The sequence below is a fragment of the Martes martes genome (assembly GCF_963455335.1).
Source record: "Martes martes genome assembly, chromosome: 14".
Taxonomy (NCBI): Eukaryota; Metazoa; Chordata; class Mammalia; order Carnivora; family Mustelidae; genus Martes; species Martes martes.
Window position 1 is genome coordinate 71,726,344 of NC_137902.1, and position 25,135 is coordinate 71,751,478.

Here is a 25,135-nt window from a genome sequence, read left to right on the forward strand (position 1 = left end):
CATAAATGGTCATAATTCTCAAATGCATCCCAACCTCTTCTCTGAGCTCCAGACCTGCCCAACTATTCTCAAGGGCTCCCTGTATACAACCTGAGCAAAAGTCACTTCATGGCCCCCCCCCCACCCTCTTCAAACCTGGCAACCATATTCTATACTACTGAATGCCGGTGCCTCCTTCTGATTTCCAGACCCCAAATCCTTGCCCCATCCTTGACTGTGCTCCCCTTCACCACCAACATCTATTTCCTTCAGGACACCTACTGGCTTTGCCACCTAACTATCTCTCAACTCCCTTTCTCTACTCACATTGCTATCATTCTAGTCCTTTTTACTGTCAGCTTTCCCCATGGAAAATACTCTGCTGCTGCTCTCCACTTTCACTCTTTACTCCTCTGGACACAGAGGAAAGGCTGCTCAATTACAATGTAAACCAACTAATCTCTTTTGGTAACTGACAAGCCTGCATTCAATTTCCTAAGTCCTTAATCTCCGATCTCTGACTTTGGCATTCTAGGTCCCAGCCTTGTTGGGACTTTGGCTACTTGGAGAGGCAGTCTTGGGTCCTACCCAGGCAGCTCTGCAAAGGTGATTTTCCTGGTTACGCTGCTCTCTGCACGTCCTTCCCCAGCTAATATCAACTAATTCTTGTTTAGCTGGTACCAGCTAATTCTTCAGAATCCAGCTCAAATCTAGATAAAATGTCACTTCCTCAGGGAATCGGTAATGTGTGTCTCCCTCCCCATATGCACCATGAAGGCAAGGTACATGTCTGTTTTATTCATTGCTTTATAGGTAGCATTTTGTAGGAACACAGAGAATATTTGTTGGCTAACTCAGTGCATGAGTCAAGGTGAATGAACGTGGTTAACGATCGTATGGGAGGGGGCTAGAGAGTCAGGGCAGGGTCTTTAAATCTATATTCACATCAAGTGATGTCGTAGATTAAAACATATGACTGCACTCATTCGCAGCTTTATGTAAATCATGCCACAAGAATGTGTTCCTCGTGAAGAACAATGTTGAGAATCATCAATTTAGATGATAAATAAATGCACTTATGAATCTATATTCCTAGAGCTGTCAGAACAGCAAAATGCTTAGTGCTACAAACCAGGTTTTGTACTTGGTATTGACATTGCACAGCATAATTTCTGACTCATCATTAAGTAAATTTCTAAATGTTTATTAACTGACTGAATACATAAGTCTCAAAGGAAAATAATGTGTACCTTTCATCACACATGCTACTTTCTGCTCTATATAAGGCTTAATGATGCTTAACTTTGATCTGCTGTTGTCTCTTCTAATGTCTTTGGGATGATAACTTCATATTTTAGAAAGAAAAGCCCTTAGTGGATAATTAGCAACAATCAAGAGGAGCTTAAACATGCCATAAATGTAGTTTCTGTCAAGAATAATTTTCTTTGTAGGAAATCGATGCTGTGAGACAGGCTGAAGCCACACACCCAGCGCAGAGGTGTTCTGAGAACCATCTCCCCGGGCCATTTTCTCTCCAGCCATCTCCCGGACCAGCGATGCCCAGTACCTTCTGCGGACCGTCCTGCCACAGGGGTCTGATTATGCTATGAGCTAGTGAGTTTCTCACAACTGAACTTCTAATGTCTCACATGAATTGAGGTTTACAGTCAGGCCTGTTTTTTTCCCCACCTCTTTTAACCCAAATCGGCATCGTCAGTGAGAGACAACACCAACAATAATTTCACACGGAGAAATAATGTGATCCTTTTAGTTGGACTTTAAGAAATATCAATCTCATCTTTAGGGGATTCTGCAATATCAAGGAGATCTTAAAAAAGAACACTTAGATGGTGAAGCCAATCAATACCTCAGTTCTAAATGGTACAGATTTGGTGATCTATACAGGGATGTAGAGGCCTTTCAAGAATTATCCAGGGAATTTTGACTGATTGGAGCATGTCCATAGGCCCTGAAATGGCAACCCTTCGAAGCCATATACGGAGACGAAGGCACAATGTCCTTAAGGGGAAGAAATCTAATAATGGGACAACAGTGTTAACACAAGCAGACACTTAAAGTTGCTAGTTCAACTAAAAAGCTTTGCCTGGGGAATAATTCAGAGTTTACCTCTTTGTGATAGGACACCTAATTGAAAAATACTTTCAACTTTAGAAATCTTCAGATACTAAGTATTTATTAGAAAGCTATAAAATATGAACAGTAAAGGGTGTAACAAAGACCAGGATGTATCCACGTATTTAGCTATTCTGAGGAATAAAAAAGTTTACATTTATCAATTTCTCTAGAATTTGGATCAATGATTTTAGATATTTTTTTCATCAAGTTATTCCTTTTTTCTAATAATCAGTATTAAGGACCATGGATTATGCATTCATTTGGATTTAGTATTAATTGAGCTAGAAAAGTTTAAACAAATCTCTCCTAGTTAACTTATATTCATGTATAATTATAATAACTAAGTTCTAGTCTATCAAATTAATGGGCTCAACTAACAATATTCTAAGCCACCTGGATGGAAGTATTCATATAATTGCCCTTCTCTGTTCTTTAATCATAAACTTTTGAACATTTAAACATTGAACTTTTTTTTTTAATTTTAAAATGGGCTCCATGCATGCCCTGCATAGAGCCCACGGTGGGGCTTGAACTCATGACCCTGAGATCAAGACCTGAGCTGACTTTTACACAGACTCAGTGCAGGGTCTGCAAGTCTATATTCAGATCAAGTGGGTATAGATCAAAACATGTGACTGGACTCAGTTGAGTTATCCAGGAGCCCCCAAACTTTCTTTTAACTAAATGCTTCCATTTTTACAAAAATGGTATTTATGGATCTTTTCCAGGCCAGGTTAAATTTTAGGATATGCTGCCAACGTGAGAGTAGTTTGTGTACATCACAGTACAGGCTTCCTGCCCAGAAAGTTTTCCATAATCGATATGTAGTAATTATCTATGGATCAAGCAATTTATCAAATGCACTAGGATACACTTCTAATGACTACTTCTACTAATAATATCATTCATTTTCATAGCCCTTTATAATTTACTAAGTATTTCTCCATACGGCTATCAATTACATCACAGAAATACCATTTTAAAGGTAAGATGAGGACACTGAGAGCCAGCGTTCACTCATGGCCGAGATCACTTGGCAGGAAATGACAGAGGCTTCTGGCCCGCGTCCAGGATCACATTCTTCATACCGATTCTCTTCGGATGAGACGTAACCTCACCTTCCTATCTAGTAACTGTCTGATCTGAACTTCAGTGCGTTTATTTCCCTTGTTCCCTTTGGCTGAAGTATGTGCAAGGGAGCCCACAAATGACCAGAATACATGAGATGCATGTGCAGCTAACCCTACGAATCCAGAGGGACACTGAGAAGGGTAGAGCCAAATCACGTTGTTTTCCCATCACCGCCCACTTTCAAGCCTGTGACTAGACTCAACTTTGGGCAAATAGGAGCTATACAAAAACTTTCATTATAAGAATCTAAAATTTAGTAGGAAGCAGAAATAGGCCAAAGAATGCTTTAGTTTTAAAGACCTCTGACTTTTTCTAGTAGCTGTAAAAGCATTCAGATGGTTGCTCATATAAGTTTTAGATGAATTTTGAATATTACCACCAGTTATATACACAAAATGTGTGTGTGTATGTATGTGTGTGTGTATGTATATATGTGTGTATATATATATATGTATGTGTATATATATATATATATACATATATATATATATATTCGAAATGACCCATGGCAACTTAATCTTTTTTTTTTTTTTTTGCAACTTAATCTTACTTGACTACATATACCCAAGGGTGAAAAAAAAACACACTAACCTAAATTATAAATAGGAGTTTTATACGGCTCATGTTCCTCTAGGGATAAAGTCCAATAATAACAAAGGGAGTCTTATAATTTTTAAAACTGGTAAGGATCTTAAATGGCCCCCTCTTCCATCTCAGTAGGATTAGTACTAACACCAGAAACTAAAGTCTAACCTTAGCATTGATGCATATTTTAATCTACTGGAGAAAACCAGAAAATTGATACCTATCACCCACAGCACAGGCAATCCCCAGACTGCATGGAGTTTGGTGTTAGAATGGCTTATGCAATGATCTAAGAAAATCACTGAAAGGCTCTGCTACCATGTGACCTCAGGATGTACATCTGTGCCCCTCCAAACAGCAGAAGAAACGAAAGCAAATATATAGAGAAGAAACTGACTATATTTAGATGGCTTTAAAGAAACAGAATTTTATCAGTCCAAATAAACTATAGTACTTTAATTCTAGACCCAACTTTTAATCTTCCTAGATTCTCAAGACAAAAATCACTTTTATTATTATTGTTGTTGTTTTTGCTTTTGAGGTTACTGCAAAAAGGACCAAATTCTGCCCCTGAACTATCTACTTACTGACAAATTTTTGTCAGCTTAATCCTTCAGGTGTCTTGTAGGATATCAATACTGAATTGCTTTTCCTTAAATTAGTTCATTGGAAAAAGGAGGGCAGGATTTTGAAGATTGCCGTTTTTTAGAAGTAACCTAAAATTTTTTCCAGCAAAAGCCAATCTCAAAGAATTTCAAATTTTTGTCAAAAAGATTAAAGCTTGGTTTCAAAGTAAGCAAACTTGGAAACCAAGCTTTCAAAGTAAGCGATATTAGGAGATCAAATTGATTTGTTATACAAAAATGATAATTCATGGGATATCTACTATCTCATATCATTCTAATAACTTCATGACACTGCAGTCCAAGGTAAAGGAACAATGTATTTGCACTGGGAAGTATTTCCAGCCTTATTATGTTCCATACAATTTCACAAACAACTAGTGAACACAACCGCCACCCTTCATTCAGAAAGTATTTTCAATGGAAGAAATACTGTGTTTGGATTCAATGACCTATATAGGATTTAAACTTACCATTTTCCCTCACTGAGATGATATTCCTCCCAAAATTATCATTTCATATTCAAGAAGAGACATACTAAGCAAGCATACTATTTAATCATGACCTTGAAATTTGTTTTTTTGTTTTGTTTTGTTTTTCTTTCTTAAGCAATTAGTTTCTTCCCGTCAGAGTGTTGGGCTTTTGAAGTTCAACAAAATATATCTTATTTTTAGTCAAAATCATTTTTTTTAAAAATCAAGACTAAAGCCAAAGGAAAAAAAAAATAACTCTCACTTACTTTGCTTTGGCTTCTGCATCTTCATATGCTTTATTGGAGACATCATCCAGTCCTCCAATCAAATGCTTGAAAGAGCTGTTGGGAAAAACAGAGTGGTCAGGGTAAATCCCCTGCAGAGTCCTTACCATGACAACCTAGTCCATGGTATATTGAAACAATCCTAAAGGAACTAAATAAAAATGAATTCAAACATTCAATCTAGATACACTGTTAAGAAACACATCAGATAATGATATAACCTCTGAAAGCAGTGACCTCTCCCATCTGTTCACCTCTCGACTTCCCAACACCTTAGAACTATATCTGGAAAAAGCAGATATTCAAAGAATGGGTGGAGGAAAGTCTGTGACATACAAAATGATATACATCACAAAGTTGATGGGTCAATTTTACTATGGAAATAACAAGATCCACCCATTATGGAATGCTTACGGAATGCACTATCCTTTTAATGCTCATGAATGCATATTAATTCCAATTCTCCAACACATTGTAGAAGATAAGCATCACTAGTGCCACTTAACAAAATTGTATATTAATCTTCCAAGGCAAAATATGTATACAGAAGATAGGAAATGAACAGAAGACAATTTTAAGAAAGTCAACTCATTTTGGAGGGATCAAAAAACTGACTTAATCATCAACCAGGAAGAGTAGGACAACTGTTTAAACCACTGTATTCAATATCCTGGTATGGATCCAGGACTGTATTCAGACCTACTTTATATAATGAAGTCTCATCTATCGTATACCTATAATATAAAATATTATAGGGTCAGCACAAAATGTATACACACAAACATGGAAATCACCCTTGAAAATTACTGAATGCAACCAGGTACAGTAACTCTTGCGTGCATGACATTTTGGCAACCACTGAACTGGACTGAACAGGGGAACGAAAGGAAAGTCTATATTCAAAGTGTCACATAATAATCAGGGCTGTCACTTACACGGCGCTTATACGCTGGGTACTGTTCTATGTGCTTTATATGTAATAACAAGTACTTCTATGGGTACAACAATCCTGTGAGGCAGTATTACCTTCACTACACAGATGAGGGTAATAAGGCACCAGAGGTTAAGAAACTGACCTCCAGTCATAACAGCCAGGCGGGGTGAGGGCTGATAGGAAGGAGGTCATCATTCTACCCCGGACCCTTAAAACCTACCCTGTGGCTCCTATCCAAATCACGATGCCTTGACACTAACCATCAAATCCCTAGCAATGTCCAGAGTGTGGATGGTGAATGGTCAAATGTATAAGAAATTACATTTAATTTTAAACCTCTAGAATTTTAATGCATGAAAATGGCTTTGTGTATTGTATCAAGTAACAAAATATGCCTGGCCAGGTGCTGAAACATAGGGTATTTGTTGATGTAAAGTTAAATGTTGCTTAACCACTTCAATGCACACTGTTCTTTTTAGCTATTGTTTGCTTGGTTTTGCTTTAAATGTATGAAGAAAAACGTAACACTTGCTTGGGGACCCGGCCAACAGGAGGTTGGGGAGCCATTACCTCAGGACCTTGGGTAATGATCTCATCTGGGGGACAGGGTAGCTGGAATGCTGAGCTAAAACACAAAGTGTTTCTAATACAAGAAGGGACCAGAAGGAAGTGATGGGAGGTTAGAGAATCAAGCATCACAGAGAGTCAAGTCTTCTGTGACACACTGTGTTAATGGCCATCAGATAAATGAAGCCTGCAGTTGGCCAATGGTCCTTATACAACTTCCAAAGACATATAATGATAAAATAAATGATAAATAACCCCCATAGTTGATTTTCATGTTCGAATAGGATTTTTGCAATTGTTCTTTCCAATAAATAGAATGTCACCATCATGATTTAGAGATAGGTTTACACTGTAAAGTGAAATACAGTATTTATTTTGCTGTGGAAAAAATATGTGGTTGGTACCACATCTTCTTTAACCATTCAACTGTCGAAGGGCATCTGGGCTCTTTCCGTAGTTTGGCTATTGTGGACATTGCTGCTATGAACAGTGATCCAAAGGGATCACTATATTTGTATATTTGGGGTAAATACCCAGTAGTGGAATTGCTGGGACATAGGGTAGCTCTATTTTTAATGTCTTGAGGAACCTCCATACTGTTTTCCACAGTGGCTGCACTAGTTTGCATTCCCACCAACAGTGTAGGAGGGTTCCCCTTTTTCCACATGTTTGCCAACACCTGTCATTTCCTGTCTTTAAATTTTACCCAATCTGACTGTTATAAAGTGGTATTTCATTGTGGTTTCGATTTCTATTTCTCTGATGACAAGTGATGTTGAGCATTTTTTTTTCATGTGTCTGTTGGCCGTTTGTATATCTTCTTTGGAGAAATGTCTGTTTATGTCTTCTGCCCATTTCTTGACTAGATTATTTGTTTTTAGGGTATTGAGTTTAATAAGTTCTTTATAGATCTTGGATACCAGCCCTTTATCTGATATGTCATTTGCAAATATCTTCTCCCATTCTGTAGGTTGCCTTTTGGCTTTGTTGACTGTTTCCTTTGCTGTGCAAGATCTTTTTAACTTAATGAAGTCCCAAGAATTCATTTTTGCTTTTGTTTCCCTTGACTTTGGAGATGTGTCTTGCAAGAAGTTGCTATGGCAGAGGGCAAAGAGGTTGCTGCCTGTGTTCTCTAGGATTTTGACAGATTCCTGTCTTACACTTTCTCTTCACTTTCTTTCTGTATGGTTTAAGAATGGTCCAGTTTCATAATTCTGCATGTGGCTGTCCAATTTCCTCAGAACCTTTTATTGAAGAGACTGTCTTTTTTCCATTGGACATTCTTTCCTGCTTTGTCCAATATTAGTTGACCATAGAGTTGAGGGTCCATTTCTGGGCTCTCTATTCTGTTCCATTGATCTATGTGTCTGTTATTTGTGCCAGTATCATACTGTATTGATGATGACAGCTCTGTAATAGAGCTTGAAGTCAGGCATTGTGATGCCACCAGCTTTGGTTTTCTTTTTCAACATTCCTCTAGCTATTTGGAGTCTTTTCTGGTTCCATACAGATTTTTAGGATGGTTTGTTGCAGCTCTGTGTAAAATGTTGACTGTATTTTCACAGGGATAGCACTGAATGTGTAGATTACTCTGGGTGCATAGATATTTTAACAATATTTATTCTTCTAACCCATGACGTTGAATATTTTTCCATTTTTTTCTTTATCTTCCTCAATTTCTTTCATTAGTATTCTGTAGTTTTTAGAGCACACATCTTTCACCTGTTTGGTTAGGTTTATTCCTAGGTATCTTACAGTTTTGGGTGCAATTGTAAATGGGATTGATTCCTTAATTTTTCTTCTGTCTCATTGTTAGTGTAAATAAATGCAATGGATTTCTGTGCACTGACTTTTATATCCTGCCATGTTGCTGAATTCCTGTATGAGTTGTAGTAATTTTGGGGTGGGGTCTTTTGGATTTTCCACATAAAGTATCATGTCATCTGTGAAGAGTAAGAGTTGACTTCTTCATTGCCAGTTGAATGTCTTCCAAACTTGTTCTATGAGGCCAGCATTACCTTGATCCCCAAACCAGACAAAGACCCCATCAAAAAGGAGAACTACAGAACAATATCCATGATGAACGTGGATGCCAAAATTCTCACCAAGATTTTAGGCAATGGGATCCAACAGTACATTGAAAGGATGATTCACCAGGACCAAGTGGGATTTATTCCTGGGCTGCAAGGGTGGTTCAACAGTCACAAACCAATCAACCTGACACATCACATTAATAAAAGAAAGAACAAGAACCATATGATACTCTCAATAGATGCTGAAAAAGTACAGCATCCTTTCTTGATCAAAACTCTTCATAGTGTAGGGATAGAGGTTATATATCTCAATATCATCAAAGCCATCTATGAAAAACCCACAGTTAATATCATTCTCAATGGGGCAAAACTGAAAGCTTCTCCCCTAAGATTAGAACAAGACAGAGAGGGCCACTCTCAGCACTGTTTGTTCAATAGAGTACTGGAACTCCTAGCCTCAGCAATCAGACGACAGAAAGAAGGAAAAGAGTTTGAAATTCCTATTCACAGAGTATACAAATGTAAAACCCTACATCTGGTGAAGATCTACAGAGTTTTACAAGCAGAAACCATCTAATCACAGAAATGAGTTTAAAAGTAAGTTGAGCCTGATTGGAAGAAAACAACACATTTAGACTGATTATGACCATTTTATATTCATTTTTGTTAAAGCCTGGTCATACCCAATGATAAGTATCACATTTAAAAAGAGTGAACAAAAGAAGTATTTCAAGTGTGACTTTTTCATATGTTTTCTTCAGTGTCCTTGATTTAAAATATGAATTCATGTGGTGCTAATGATTTAATATTTCTAATTTTTTTTACACTACTGGATTGAAAAAATGAAGGGAATAATATGAACTTTCAAAAGGCCCCTATCTTGATACAATAGGGACTTACTTTTTTTTACATGTTCCTGCTAATTAAGGAAAATTGCTTCTCATCTAAAATGTAATCAATTTATTATGGAAAAGGTTTTTTTAAGGATTTTATTTAAGAGAGAAAGAGAGAGAGCATGCATGTAAGAAGCAGGAGGAGGAGCATAGGAAGAGGGAGAGAATCCTAAGCAGATCCACATGGGGCTGGGTCGGATGAGATCATGACCTGAGCAGTTATCAATAAGATGCTTATCTAACAGAACCACCCAAGTGCCCCTCTTACGGAAAGCTTTCAAAAAACTCAGAGAAGAAATTCAGAAATCACTCGTAGTTCTCTAACCACAAATAACGAAATGGAATATCTTTATGTATTTCTTTTCACTTTTTTTCTATAGAGTTTTACTGTTGCATTTATAGAGTTGTAATCCTAAAGCAGCTAGGATTTAATACCTTGATTTTTTAAATTAATATTCTAGCATAAGTATAGAGTTTTATTTTAAAAAGCTTCCCGAACACCATTTTCATGGATAGATAATAGCTCATTACACGGACACATGTGATAGAATTCTGACCTACCCATCTACACACCATACACACACATACAGATGAAGGAGGGGTGTGGCACCCACGTACAAAAACATTTGTATTTATACTCTCGATTATGGATTAAACATATGGAATTTCTTTTCAAAATAAAATACCCAGGACTACCATCTTGGCTTTGAAGTTGGAACCTTATGTCCTTTGCAAATAATCTTCATTTAGAAAGCAATCCTGGCCAAGCAACATTTTTTGGAAACACAGAACAAAGGCATCCTGCTAATATCCTAGCGGCCTCAAAGAGTAAAGCCAAACATTATGCTTAACTAAAAGTTGAAGAAAACGTGGAATTTTCAAGCCATGTTAAGTTCCAAGTGGCTGTCTCTGTCTGTGTATCCCTGCACTGATCAATGAATAATTTAAAAGAATCTTGGTAAGTTTAATTGATGGCATTACAGAATTTATCCTTCCTGGTGCAAGCGTCAGCTAATTAGTGTTGCAATTTTCCCTTTCGCAGAAATTCTGCAGGAATGCGTGCCATCTGCGTGAACCTTCATCAAAGAGGCATTTGAAAAATATTAGTAGAGGTACCTGATGCCTTTTTAAATATTTACTCAGGTCCCACAACATTGCTTGACTACTAAAGGCAAGACTGTCTCTGTTCTAGTCAGAAAGGGATTATAACGTAATGTTTTAAAAACTTTAACAACTGAGGAGCAGAAACCAAAAAATATTATTTATCAGTTATAACAGCTATGGGAGACCAGAGGACACACACTGAATTCTGTTTATAAACAAACCTCACAATTCAGGTGTGAGTTATATTTCAGCACTGTAAAATAAAGAAGCCAATTTCACATATACGCTAGACATAATTCTGGAATAAATGAAGGCGACCTTCATGAACAAAAAAGACCATTATTCCGTGTATTTCGAGAGCAGAACTTACTGTGCCCTGAGGCGGTATTAGGCAAGCCTACTATTCCTTGGGATGTGAAAGCCAGTTTTAAAAAGTCTTGGCAACGTTTAGAGGGGGTGGATGAAATGTTATTAGCTGAGCATGCAGAGGTAGAGAGAGAACAAGTGGAAAATCCCTTTTCTGCTTACTGCTGATAGTTCGTATGCACTTGCAAGGGAGAGGTGAAAAGAAAGGAAAGAGGGCAGAAGGGATGAAGGAAAGAGAAAAGTCTGGAACTGGGGAAGGAAGAAGGAAGGAAGCCAGGAAAGAAGAGAGGGAGGGTGGGAGAAATGCTTTCTTTTTCTTTCTTTCTTTTTAAAAAAGACTTTATTTATTCATTTGACAGAGAGAGATCACAAATAGGCAGAGAGGCAGGCAGAGACAGAGGGAGAAGCAGGCTCCCTGCTGAAAAGAGAGCCCGATGCAGGGCTTGATCCCAGGACCCTGGGATCATGACCTGAGCCGAAGGCAGAGGCTTAACCCACTGATGCTACTTTCACATCAAGAATGGTATTCACAGAAATTTCCCTTCAAAGGTATCAGTGAAAAGGCTATGTTTCGTGTTCTAGGAAATTTGTCTGTTTTAGAACATTATGGTGACAGTAACTCAGTGGGTAATAATTTCAGTTATTAAGATGCTTTCATTATTAAGCCAAAACATCCTTTTGAAGGGAGCTTATTACTCAGTGGTATGTCTAAAAAGTGTATAATTTTGTTCTTCGGTTGTGATATGATGAGACTTCATCGAGAGAGAAACGGGCTATTATATTATTAGGAAAGCAGTCCAAATGCCAGGGAAGAGCATTATCATGTTGCTAAAAAGGGACGGCATTTACATTTCACTTTACAGTTTATGAAGCGTTTTCTATTTTAATAAATTATGTATGTATTAAATAATACATATTAATTGAATTAGTCCTCATGATCTTTTCTTCTCTATTCCACTAAATTGTTTAGGGATCTTGTATAAAAGTGCTTAGAACAGATTTTTTTTTTTTTTCCAAAATGAAAATAGGATGGCAGGAAATCTCAAAATTTATTTATAAGTTTCTTTCTTCATAAAGATTGTAAGTCAAAATGAGCCAAAAGTAGTATCTTAAACCAGAAACTACTGCAAATACTTCAACAGTGCTAAGCAAAACTTTTGCCAAGCATTATCTGAACTCTTGACAAAGCTCTCTCTAATTTGGCGGGCGTATATGATTACACCCATTAGACTTTCTTAACCTGAATCTTGGCTAACTCCTTAAAAAATATATTTATTAAAAGAAAAAAACAAGATTAGTATTTCAAACTAGCTAGGACATTTGTTACTTAGCTATGTCCAAGATACCAGAGTCATCCTTTATTAATTTGATACACTTATTGAGAAAATCTGTTAATTCACTTTGTGGCTTCAAATAAAGGCTCTTGGTTACTTTTGTTTGATCATTTTACTTGTAATGACTATAGCCATAATTATCAGTGGTTTATCTTACAAAGTACCATACGAATATATGTTTCTTTTTTTAAAAAAAATTTTATGGATTTTTTTTAAAGATTTATTTGACAGAGAGAGAAATCACAAGTAGGTAGAGAGGCAGGCAGAGAGAGAGGGGGAAGCAGGCTCCCCGCTGAGCAGAGAGCCCAATGCGGGGCTCGATCCCAGGACCCTGAGATCATGACCCAAGCTGAAGGCAGAGGCTTAACCCACTGAGCCACCCAGGTGACCCTAAACATATGTTTCAGTAGAGGGAGAAGGAGCCCAAGTACAATAAAACCAGCCAACATTCCTATCCTTCTAAATATTCCACCCACCCACCCAGCCTTCCACCCTTCATCCATTCAGACACACAACTGTGTTTATACAATGCCTACTCTCTACAAGGAATAACTCAAGCTACTGTGGATTATGCAAGAAGAATAAGCTATACCCTTAAGAAATTTATAGCTTTATAGTAGAGATAAGAAACCAGCAATTATAATACAAGGTAGGCGGGGAAGCGTGGTTGAACGCTATCAGAAGGAAAGCTCCAGGTGTCTGAAGGCAAAGTCAGTTGAGACTCAGACTCTTGGTTCCTGCTCAGGTCATGATCTCAGGGTTGAGAGATTGAGCCCTTCATTGGTCTGCATACTTAGTGCGGAGTCTGCTTGAGTTTCTCTCTTCCTCTCCCTCCGCTCCTAACTGTACCCACCGGCCCCAGGCTCGTGCTCTCTCTCTCCCTCAAATACATAAATACACCTTAAAAAAAGAAGATAGGCTATAGTATCTATTAAAAGAACATTATCTATTTAAGATGACATAGGATAGTAATTTCAGAGAAAGCAGTTACACTTTTATCAGCAGTTTCCTTATCAGTATTTTTTTTTTTATTCTGTGCATATGTTTATATTGGCAGGAGAAAATTACACACACCAAAGTGTTAGACATTTGTCTCTGTCTTTCCTTTGTAACAATAATTCCTTAGCTATCATGGGATTATTCATAAAAAAAACTGATTACAAATAAAACACATGGAATTTAAGCTATTTCTTGATTATTACTATATGCTTTAAAAGAATCAAAAGTTGAAGATGATGATCCAGGTGCCAAAAAAATCAAAAGTTGCCAAAGAAATCTAAAGGTAAGAATTGATTTCAGGAACTCTCCCAATTCATTTACTATGATTTTTGAGAAACAAAAATCTGGGTGGTATTAACAATGTTTGTGTCTCAAATGTCTGCACAGTTAGTCTTCGCCAGGGTAAAATCTGGCTGAGTTGACTGGTGTCTTTTCTATCAGTCAACTGACATAGACCAACCTTGAATTTTAAGATGTATATATTTTTTTCTTTTCTGATCCTAACAGTAAGATGTTGAAATTTTGAAAGGCACTAAAACATTTTTTTAATAGATTTTATTTATTTATTTGACAGAGATCACAAGTAGGCGGAGAGGCAGGCAGAGAGATGGGGGCTTGGGGGAAGCAGGCTCCCCGCTGAGTAGAGAGCCTGATGCGGGGCTCAATCCCAGGACCCTGAGACCATGCATGACCCGAGTTGAAGGCAGAGGCTTAACGCACTGAACCACCCAGGCGCTCTGGCACTAAAACATTTTAAGGAATAAAAGATTACTTATAATCTAGAGCCCTGAGTGAAGCATTCATATTCTGTTATGCATTCTTCCAGATATTTTAAATTATGAGTTGGAACTGTATTGGTTTAGTACTTGTTTGACTTTGGGCTATGTCTGTGCTTACATAATAACCCACTTAATGGTTAAATGAAAACAACCACCACCACCACCACTGTAGAACATCCTTGATTATGTAGAAACAAACTGTATGAGTGAAATTTCTCAATCTCATTTATTTGCTTATTTAATAATTTTACTGCTGAAACATTTGCTGTGGTTTCTGGCTTAAGTATTTTTGTTGTTGTTGTTGTTGTTTTTTTACTCTTTCAGACTTTTAATCTTTAACTGTTAAGAATATGTTCCACCTTAATAAAGAATATAATAAAAGAAAAACTGTTTTAAAAGAGATATTTTGAGATATTCCCTCTAAACCATTGTGAGTCTGTAAATATTCTATCTTAATGAGTCCTACACAAGATTCCTATATGTATTTCATCTTTATCTAAACATGAGTGATTTCAGGGATCTTTCGTAGACCAGTGCCTCTCCAAGTACGATTGCTAAACTCTTACTTTGAAGAGATTAGTAGGGAAGTTTGGAAAATTTTTCTAAATTTAGAAAATTTTAGAGTGATTTGACATTGCTGAGACATCCAAGGGCAAGATCAGTGGACTCACATTTTATGAACTGGGCACAGACCTGTTTAATTGTTGCCAGATTTATGAGGTGGGAGACATTTGGTACAAACTGCATGCAGGTCATGCAAAGAAGGGTAATGTTAAATGTGTGATATTTTAAGATAAGTTTGCCAATTGTAGTGCCAAATGTACAAATTCCACAATCTATTTCATTCATGGATTACAGGATAAATGGACAGAACTGAGTCTTTATGAGGGATTAATGAACATAGAACACCACTTCTTCCATTTTAGGGAGAAAATAATAATGACTATCCTGAGTATGTTGAAATTGCCAACTTCCATTTACAACCACACACCTCTTTGAGCCTGGTTTCTCTGTTCTGAGTGTATTAAACAAGACACAAAACAGATTGAATGCACATCATTTCCTGTAAGTGGTGTTTCTATCACTCCGATCTAGGTTAGAAGAGTTAACAAGGAAGAAACAGGAACATGGGGTACATTAAAGATAAATACTGGCACACACATGGTTCTTTAAAAGTATCCCTATTTCACTCAGAGCAGAGAACTGCTGTGTCACTCACCAATTTTTGTTTTGTTATGACTGCAAATAACTGTAATAACCATCCTCCACCTTAATGCTTATATACACGTTTTCAGTGACAATGCTATCAGCTTCCGTAATTCTTTTCCTTTTATCCAGTGTGATGTTTGTCCTGATATTTAAAAAAAAAAAAAGATTTTATGCATTTATTTAAAAGAAAGAGACACAGCGAGAGAGGGAACACAAGCGGGGGAGTGGGAAAGAGAAAAGCAGGCTTCCCTGCCTTTTTTTTTTCCCTACCGAACAGAGAGCCTGGTGCGGGGCTCAATCCCAGGACCCTGGGATCATGACCTGAGCCAAAGGCAGATGCTTAATGACTGAGCCACCCAGGTGCCCTGTTCTGATATTTTTACTGAAACATAATTTTATGTATGTTCAATCTAATAGTTTTTAAAGGCAGCCATTTATCTTTTTCCATTTTATGTTTCTAGTAATCCACTGAGATTTTATCTTATGAAAGCATCTGTCTGGAAATTCAAACAAAACTGGTCCTGAGCATATATCTTTGGAGAAGCACTGCCTTAAACCCCTCACCTCTCTCACATCCTCTCTTATATACCCCTTTCTGAGTCCTACCTGATACTCTGTGCTTGTCTTTTTAGAGGACTTATTGCACACTTCTGGATTTAGTAGATTTTTTGGTCAGTCTCCTTCACTAGATACTGAGCTCTCCAATGCCTTATTTTGTTTTGTTTTTGCTGTTGCTATTTTTAAACCATGTACGCCCTGGAACTAGTGAAGCCCCTGGGCAGAAAATCTTCAATAAATGTATAGTGAAGAAATTAATTAACTAGTTGTTTTATTTGACCTCTGTAGTACTTAAAGGGCTCCCTAGTCCTGGAATTTAATCATCTTCTGTGTGATGAATATTTCTTTCCCAGAAATAGAGAAATACATTAAATTCTATATATTTTCAGAGGGAAGTTACAGCGAACATCATATTAAAGAATTTATAGCTACAAATACTAAATATTAATATACTAACACAACTGTCATGTAAAATATTTATAAAAAGCACAGTTGCATAAATCATAGAATGCATGGCAGCATAATGGGGAGAAATCACTGACTATGCCAATTCCATCCCCCTGTAACTGGCTATGAAATCTATCATATATGGGAGTAAAGAAAGTCAAAACACATACTGTGGGTGCCTGCTGGGTTGCTCCAATGAGTGTGGAAAGTGGATTGGGAAATGGGAATGTGCTTCCCTAGATCATGAAGCCCTCTCTCCCAGAGGCCCAGGGACCCTACCTGACTGTCCTATCACAGAAGGTGTCACTAATATGCGAGAGCCTCTGTTAGCCTCTACATGGTACGGTTTTCCAGAAGAGAAAACCTTACTCTTTCCAGGACTTACTCTAGAGATCAGGGGTCAACAAATGTACGCCTGGAGACCCAATCTAGCCCACTGCTTGTTTTGTAAATAAAGTTTTATTGAAACACGGCCACACTCACTGCTTCATATATTGTCTGTGGCTGCTTCTACATATAACAGCAGAGTCAGCTAGTTGTAATGGACAGAGTATGGTCTGCACAGCTGAAAATATCTGCTACGTGGCCCTTTACAGGAAAACTTTGCATATCCCTGTTCTGAATCATACTTTCTCCCTCACTCAACTACCCCATATAAAATCCAACACCAAATCCTGTAATTCTACCTTCAATAATCTGATTCTCTATTTCCCTTTGGTTCCAGTCACCATTTTCTCTCTTGAGAATTACTATAATTGCCTTTTCTCTTACATACCGGGCAGGGTCATCTTTTAAACACATAATTTAATCACCTTATATGTAATGGTGAGGTCTCTGCTCTCTGCCCTCTCTGCCTGATCTCTCCAACTATGTTCCCTCTGACCTCAGACTATGTTGACCTTACATCTACCCCAGGGCCTTTGTCTTCTTCCTGGATCATTCTTTCTCTTGATTTACATGTGGCCTTTTCTTTTTGAAAAAAAAAAAAAAGATTTTTTATTTATATATTTTGAAGAGAGAAAGTGTGAGAAGGGGGAGAGGAAGATGATATCCCGCAGAATCTACACTGAGCACAGAGCCTGATGCAGGACTCAATTTTACAACCCTGAGATCATGACCTAAGCCGAAATCAAGAGCTGGATGTTTCACCGACTGAGTCACACAGCCACCCCTTGCGTGGGTTTTTCTTAATGCCAGTCAGATCTTAGCCCAAGTGTGTCCTCCTCAGATGGGTCTTCTCTGATTATCCAACAGAAAATAAATACTCTAGAGGGAGAGAGGCAAGATGTCATAGGAGTAGCAGACTGAAAAGACATCAGATCCCAGAAGTTCAGCTAGATAGGTATCAAACCATTCCAAACACCTACAAACTCAACAGGAGATAGAAAAGAAGAAGAGCAGCAATTCTAGGGACAGAAAATTGACCTCTTTCTGAAAGGTAGGACATGCAGAGAAGTGAATCCAAAGCGATAGGAAGACAGACTGCGGGGGAAGGGGCTGGGTTCTGGCAAGTGGCAGGGCAGCAGAGCACAAAATCAGAACTTTTAGAGGTGTGCTCCACTGAGGGACATTGCTACAGAGGCTAAGCAGGGGTGGAGCCCTCATGGGGACAGTGTGGTTTCAGGTCCAGGGAGTCACAGAAAGACCGGGGGTGTCTGAGTGTGGCAGAGCTCCCTGATATCAGAGCAGGGAAGCCGACTACAGAGATAGAGACGAAGAGTGAGCTCTCAACTTGGGGTTACCTTAAACCATGATCCAAAGCACAGTCGGATCACTACTCTTCAAGCAGGGACCCCACAAGTGGCAGATCTGGGGAGAGTCACCTTCCTGCTCTGGGAGGAGTAGCACAGCAGGAATCTGCTGGGTTTGGAGACTCCAGGTGGGGCTGTGTGCCAGAGACAGAAATGCTCCATCACAGGCTGGGTGAGCTCAGACTAAGGCCAGAGACTAGGGAGATGGGAGGGATTGACAGCTTTTCTCCAAGGGTGCGCTGAGGGGTGGGGTCCAAGGTCTCAGCTTCTCTGGGCCAAAGATTAGGAGGCCGCCATCTTTATTCCCGTCCTCCAGAGCTCTACAGAAAGCATTCAGGGAACAAAGCTCTGAGAGTGAACCCAAGCAGATTACTTAGCCTGGCCCCTGGCAGGGGCAGTGCAATTCTGCCTCAAGCAAAGCCATTTGAGAATCACCTAACAGGCCCCTCCCTCCAGAAGATTAGCAAGAGCATTCAGCCAAGACAAAGTTCATGGATCAAGGAGAAGAGTGGAACTCCAGAGCTAGGAGAAAGCATAATCTCTTCCAGTCCTGTCCATGTTGCTACAAAAGTTGGGTATTCGTCCTTTCTGATGGAGGCATAATACTCCACAGTGTATATGGACCACATCTTCCTTATCCATTCATCCGTTGAAGGGCATCTTGGTTCTTTCCACAGTTTGGTGACCGTGGCCATTGCTGCTATAAACATTGGGGTACAGATGGCCCTTCTTTTCACTACATCTGTATCTTTGGGATAAACACCCAGTAGTGCAATTGCAGGGTCATAGGGAAGCTCTATTTTTAATTTCCTGAGGAATCTCCATACTGTTCTCCAAAGCAATGCATGGAATTGATGGCTTTTTCCCCGTGATCCTTTAGTCCTACAAAGTTACATTTTTTAAATTTTTTTTTCTTATTCAATTTTTAAAATTTTTCCTCTTTCCTCTTGTAATGTTTTTAACTAGTATATCTTAACAATGCCTTTCTAAAAAAAAAATCTTTTTAAACCTTCATTGTTATAGTCATATTTTATACCTTCATTGTATTTAACCTTATTTTTTGTATACATATAGGGTTTTTTTTCCTAAAAAATTTTGGGACACAATTTCTTCTAGTAGATCAAAATATACCCTAATCTAGCATATGGCTTTGTTCTAGTCTCCAGTCTGAACACATTCTCTCCTCTATTTTTTTCTTTTCCCAACCAACTTATCTTATCAATTCCTTTTTTAAGAATTTTTTAAAAATTTTCATATTTACAGTTATATTCCACCCCTTCATCGTGTTTACCTTTATTTTTGTATATGTATATAAGATTTTCTTTTTTTTTTTTTTTAATTTTGGGAGGTAGATTCTTCTAAGAGACCAAAATACACCCCAAATCAAGCAGGTGGCTCTGTTTTATTCACCAGTCTAATATATACATATATTTTTAATTTATTTTTTGTTTGTTTTTTTTCATATATTTTTAATTAAAAAAAATTTTTGGAACTTCTTTTTACCCCTTCCTGCTCCCCACAACTTGGGAGTCTCTTCTGATTTGGATAGCACACATTTTTCTGGGGTCTTTGCCACCCTTTTAGTATTTTATTCTCTTGTCCATTGTTCTTATCTGGATAAAATGACAAGGCAGAAAAACTCACCACAAAATAAAAACGGAACAAGAGGCAATACAGAAGGCTAGGGGCCTAATCAACACAGACACTGGTAATATGTCATATCTAGAGTTCAGAATGATGACTCTCAAGGTGCTAGCTGGACTTGAAAAAGTAATGGAAGATATCAGAGAAACCCTGTCTGGAGAAATAAAAGCCCTTTCTGGAGAAATAATAGAACTAAAATCTAACCAAGCTGAAATCAAAAAAGGTATTAATGAGGTGCAATAAAAAATGGAGGCTCTCACTTCTAGGATAAATGAGGCAGAAGAGAGAATTAGTGACATAGAAGACCAAATGACAGAGAATAAAGAAGCTGAGTAAAAGTGAGGCAAACAACTACTGAACCATGAAGGGAGAATTCGAGAGATAAGTGATACCATAAGACAAAACAATATTAGAATAATTGGGATTCCAGAAGAAGAAGAAAGAGAGAGAGGGGCAGAAGGTATATTGGAGTTAATTATAGTAGAGATTTTCTTTAATTTGGGGAAGGAAACAAGCATCAAAATCCAGGAGGCACAGAGAACCCCTCTCAAAATCAATAAAAAGAGGTCCACAACCTGTCATCTAATAGTAAAACTTACAAGCATTAGTGATAAAGAGAAAATCCTGAAAGCAGCTCGGGACAAGAAGTCTCTAACATAAAATGGTAGAAATATTAGATTGGCAGCACACTTATTTACAGGGACCTGGCAGGCCAGAAAGGACTGACATGATATATTCAGAGCACTAAATGAGAAAAATATACAGACAAGAATACTATATCCAGCCAGGTTATCACTGAAAATAGAAGAGATAAAAAGCTTCCCGGACAAACAAAAATTCAAAGAATTTGCAAACACCAAACCAGCCCTACAGGAAATATTGAAAGGGGTCTTCTAAGCACAGAGAGAGCCTAAAAGTAGTAGATCAGAAAGGAACAGAGACAATATACAGTAACAATCACTTTATAGGCAATACAATGGCAATAAGTTCATATCTTTCAATAGTTATCCTGAATGTAAATGGGCTAAATGACCCAGTCAAAAGACACAACATATCAGAATGGATAAAAAACCAAAACCCATCAATATGCTGTCTAAAAGAAACTCATTTTAGACCCAAAGACACCTCCAGATTTAAAGTGAGAGGGTGGAAAACAATGTATCATGCTAATGAACATAAAAAAAAAAAAAAAAAAAGCTGGGGTGGCAATCGTAACATCAGATAAACTAGATTTTAAGCCAAAGACTATAATAAGAGATGAGGAAGGACACTATATTATACTTAAATGGTCTGTCCAACAAGAAGATCTAACAATTTTAAATATCTATGCCCCTAACACGGGATCAGCCAACCATATAAACCATTTAATAACAAAATCAAAGAAACACACTGACAATAATACAATAATAGTCGGGGACTTTAAAACTCCCAAATGGACAGATCATCCAAGCAAAGTATCAATAAGGAAATAAAGGCCTTAAATGACACACTGGACCCGATGGACACCACAGATATATTCAGAACATTCCATACCAAAGCAACAGAATACACATTCTTCTCTAGTGCACATGGAACATTCTCCAGAACAGATCACATCCTGGGTCACAAATCAGGACTCAATCAGTACTAAAAGACTGGGATCATTCCCTGCATATTTTCAGACCACAATGCTCTAAACTAGAACTCAGTCACAAGAGGAAAGTTGGAAAGAACTCAAACACATGGAGACTAAAGACCGTCCTACTAAAGAATGAATAGGTCAACCAGGAAATTAAAGAAGAATTGAAAAAAAAACCTCATGGAAACAAATGAAAATGAAAACACAACTGTTCAAAATCTTTGGGACACAGCAAAGGTAGTCCTGAGAGGAAAGTAAATAGTGATACAAGCCTTTCTCAAGAAATAAGAAAGACGTCAAGTACGCAACCTAACCGTACACCTAAAAAGCTGGAGAAAGAACAGCAAAGAAAGCCTAAACCCAGCAGGAGAAGAGAAATAATACAGATCAGAACAGAAATCAACGAAATAGAAACCAAAAGAACAGCAGAACAGATCAACGAAACCAGGATCTGGTTCTTTGAAAGAAATAGTAAGACTGATAAACCCCTGGCCAGACTTATCAAAAAAGAAAAGAGAAAGGACCCAAATTAATAAAAGCATGAATGAAAGAGGAGACATCATAACCAAGAGCAAAGAAATACAAACAATTATAAGAACATATTATGAGCAACTATATGCCAGCAAATTTGATAATCTGGAAGAAATGGATGCATTCCTAGAGACATATAAACTACCAGAACTGAACCAGGAAGACATAGAAAACCTGAACAGACCCATAACCAGCAAGGAGATTGAAGAACTCATCAAAAATCTCCCAAAAAACAAGAGCCCAGGGCCAGACGGCTTCCCAGGGGGAATACTACCAAACATTTAAAGATGAATTAATACCTATTCTCCTGAAAGTGTTCAAAAAAATAGAAATGGATGGAAAACTTTCAAACCCATTTTATGAGGCCAGCATTACCTTGATCCCAGAATCCCCACCAAAAAGAATTACAGACCAATATCTTTGATGAATACAGATGTGAAAATTCTCACCAAAATACTAGCCAAAAGGATCCAACAATACATTAAAAGGATTATTCACCATGACCGAGTGGGATTGATTCCTGGGTAACAAGGTTGGTTTAACATCTGCAAATCAATCAGTGTGATACAATACATTAATAAAAGAAAGAACAAGAACCATATGATACTCTCAATAGATGCTGAAAAAGCATTTGACAAAGTACAGCATCCTTTCTCGATCAAAACTCTTCAAAGTGTAGGGATAGAGGGTACATAGCTCAATATCATCAGCCATCTATGAAAAACCCACAGTGAATATCATTCTCAGTGAAGAAAACCTGAGAGCTTTTCCCTTAAGGTCAGGAACACAGAAGGGATATCACCACTATCACCACTGCTATTCAACATAATACTAGAAGTCCTAGCCTCAGCAATCAGACAGCAAAAAGAAATAAAACACATCTGAATCTGCAAAGAAGAAGTCAAACTCTCACTCTTTGCAGATGATATGATACTTTATGTGGAAGACTCAAAAGACTCCACTCCAAAACTGCTAGGACTCATACATGAGTTCATTAATGTGCCAGGATATAAAATCAATGCACAGAAATCAGCTGCATTTCTATACACCAACAGCAAGACAGAAGAAAGAGAAATTAAAAAGTTGATCCCATTTACAATTGCTCCCCAAAACATAAGATACCTAGGAATAAACCTAACCAAAGAGGCAAAGAACCTTTACTCAGTAAACTATAAAGTACTCACGAAAGAAATTGAGGAAGACACAAAGAAATGGAAAGATGTTCCATGCTCATGGATTGAAACAACAAATACTGTGAAAATGTCTATGCTACCTAAAGCAATCTACACATTTAATGCAATCCCTATCAAAATACCATACCTTTTTTTCAAAGAAATGGAATAAATAATCCTAAAATTTTTATGGAACCAGAAAAGACCCCATATAGTCAGGAGAATGTTGAAAAAGAAAGCCAAAGGTGGTAGCATCACGATGCCTGACTTCAAGCCCTATTACAGAGCTATAATCATCAAGACAGTATGGTACTGGCACAAAAACAGACACATAGATCAATGGAACAGAATAGAGAGCCCAGAAATAGACCCTCAACTCTATGGTCAACTAATCTTCAACAAAGCAGGAAAGAATGTCCAATGGAGAAAAGACAGTCTCTTCAACAAATGGTGTGGGGAAAATTGGACAGTCATATGCAGAAGAATGAAACTGGACCATTTCCTTACACCATACACAAAAATAGACTCAAAATGGATGAAAGACCTCAATGTTTGATAGGAATCCTTCAAAATCCTTGAGGAGAACACAGAGCAACCTCTTTGACCTCAGCCACCACAAGTTCTTCCTAGACACATCACCAAAGGCAAGAGAAGCAAGGGTAAAAATGAACTCTTGGGACTTCATCAAGATGAGGAGCTTTTGCACAGCAAAGGAAACAGTGAACAAAACCAAAAGACAAGTGGCAGAATGGGAAAAGATATTTGCAAATGACATATCGATAAAGGGATAGTATCCAAAATCTATAAAGACCTTATCAACTCAAAGCCCAATGAACAAAAAATCCAATCAAAAAATGAGCAGAGTACATGAACAGACATTTCTGCAAAGAAGACATCCAGATGGCCAACAGACACATGAAAAAGTGCTCCACATCACTCAGCATCAGGGAAATACAAATCAAAACCACAATGAGATACCACCTCACACCATTAAGAATGGCTAAAATTAACGAGTCAGGAAGTGACAGATGTTGGTGAGGATGGGGAGAAAGGGGAACCCTCCTACACTGTTGGTGGGAATGTAAGCTGGTGGAGCCACTCCGGAAAACAGTATGGAGGTTCCTCAAAAAGTTGAAAATAGAGCTACCCTACAACCCAAAAATCACACTACTGGGTATTTACTCTGAAGATACAAATGTAGGGATCCAAAGGGGCACATGCACCTGAATGTTTACAGCAGCAATGTCCACAATAGCCAAACTATGGAAAGAACCTAGATGTCCATCAACAGATGAATGGATAAAAAAAGATGTGGAAAACTATGCAGTCATCAAAAGAAATGAAATCTTGCCATTTGCAATGATGTTGGTGGAACTAGAAGGTATTATGCTGAACAAAATAAGTCAATCAGAGAAAGAAAATTGTCATATGAGCTTTCTGATATGAGGAATTTGAGAAGCAGGTGGGGGTTTGGGGGGTAGGGAAGGAAAAAATGAAACAAGATGGGATCAGCAGGGAGACAAACCATAAGAGACTCTTAATCTTAAAAAACAAACTGAGGGTTGCTGGGAAGAAGGGGTGTGTGGAGAGGGTGGTTGGGTTATGGACACTGGGGAGGGTATGTGATATGGTGAGTGCTGTGAAATGTGTAAGCCTGATGATTCACAGACCTGTACCCCTGGGACAAATAATAAATTATATGTTAATAAAAATGACTAATTAAAAAAAAGAAAAGAAATACTCTAAACCTTCACTGCCATTACTGAGACACTTTAACGCACTTTATTTTAATTCCAGAGTTCATCACTTGCTAAAATTTTGTGCTGTCTTTTTCACACTAGAATTAAGTCTCGTGAGATCGAGGACCTAGTCTCTCTTATTATCAATAACTCTGTAGGAACTAGGATATTGCCTGGTGTATAACATGAATTTGAAATGAATTAGTGATAGATGGATGGACTATCCATCCATCCATCCACCCATCC

The 25,135-nt window shown here is 37.9% G+C and overlaps 1 protein-coding gene across 3 annotated transcripts in view; it reads right to left on the reverse strand.

Moving 5' to 3' along the window:
- Positions 1-25,135, reverse strand: part of PRKG1 (protein kinase cGMP-dependent 1) — a gene marked incomplete at its 5' end in the record, with an annotated part of 1,240,279 nt that overhangs the window by 100,788 nt on the left and 1,114,356 nt on the right. For all 3 annotated transcript variants that reach the window (XM_080822909.1, XM_080822908.1, XM_080822910.1), the window contains one exon: positions 5,194-5,268. In XM_080822909.1, coding sequence (XP_080679035.1) covers positions 5,194-5,268 — 75 coding nt within the window. The remainder of the gene's footprint in view (positions 1-5,193; positions 5,269-25,135) is intronic.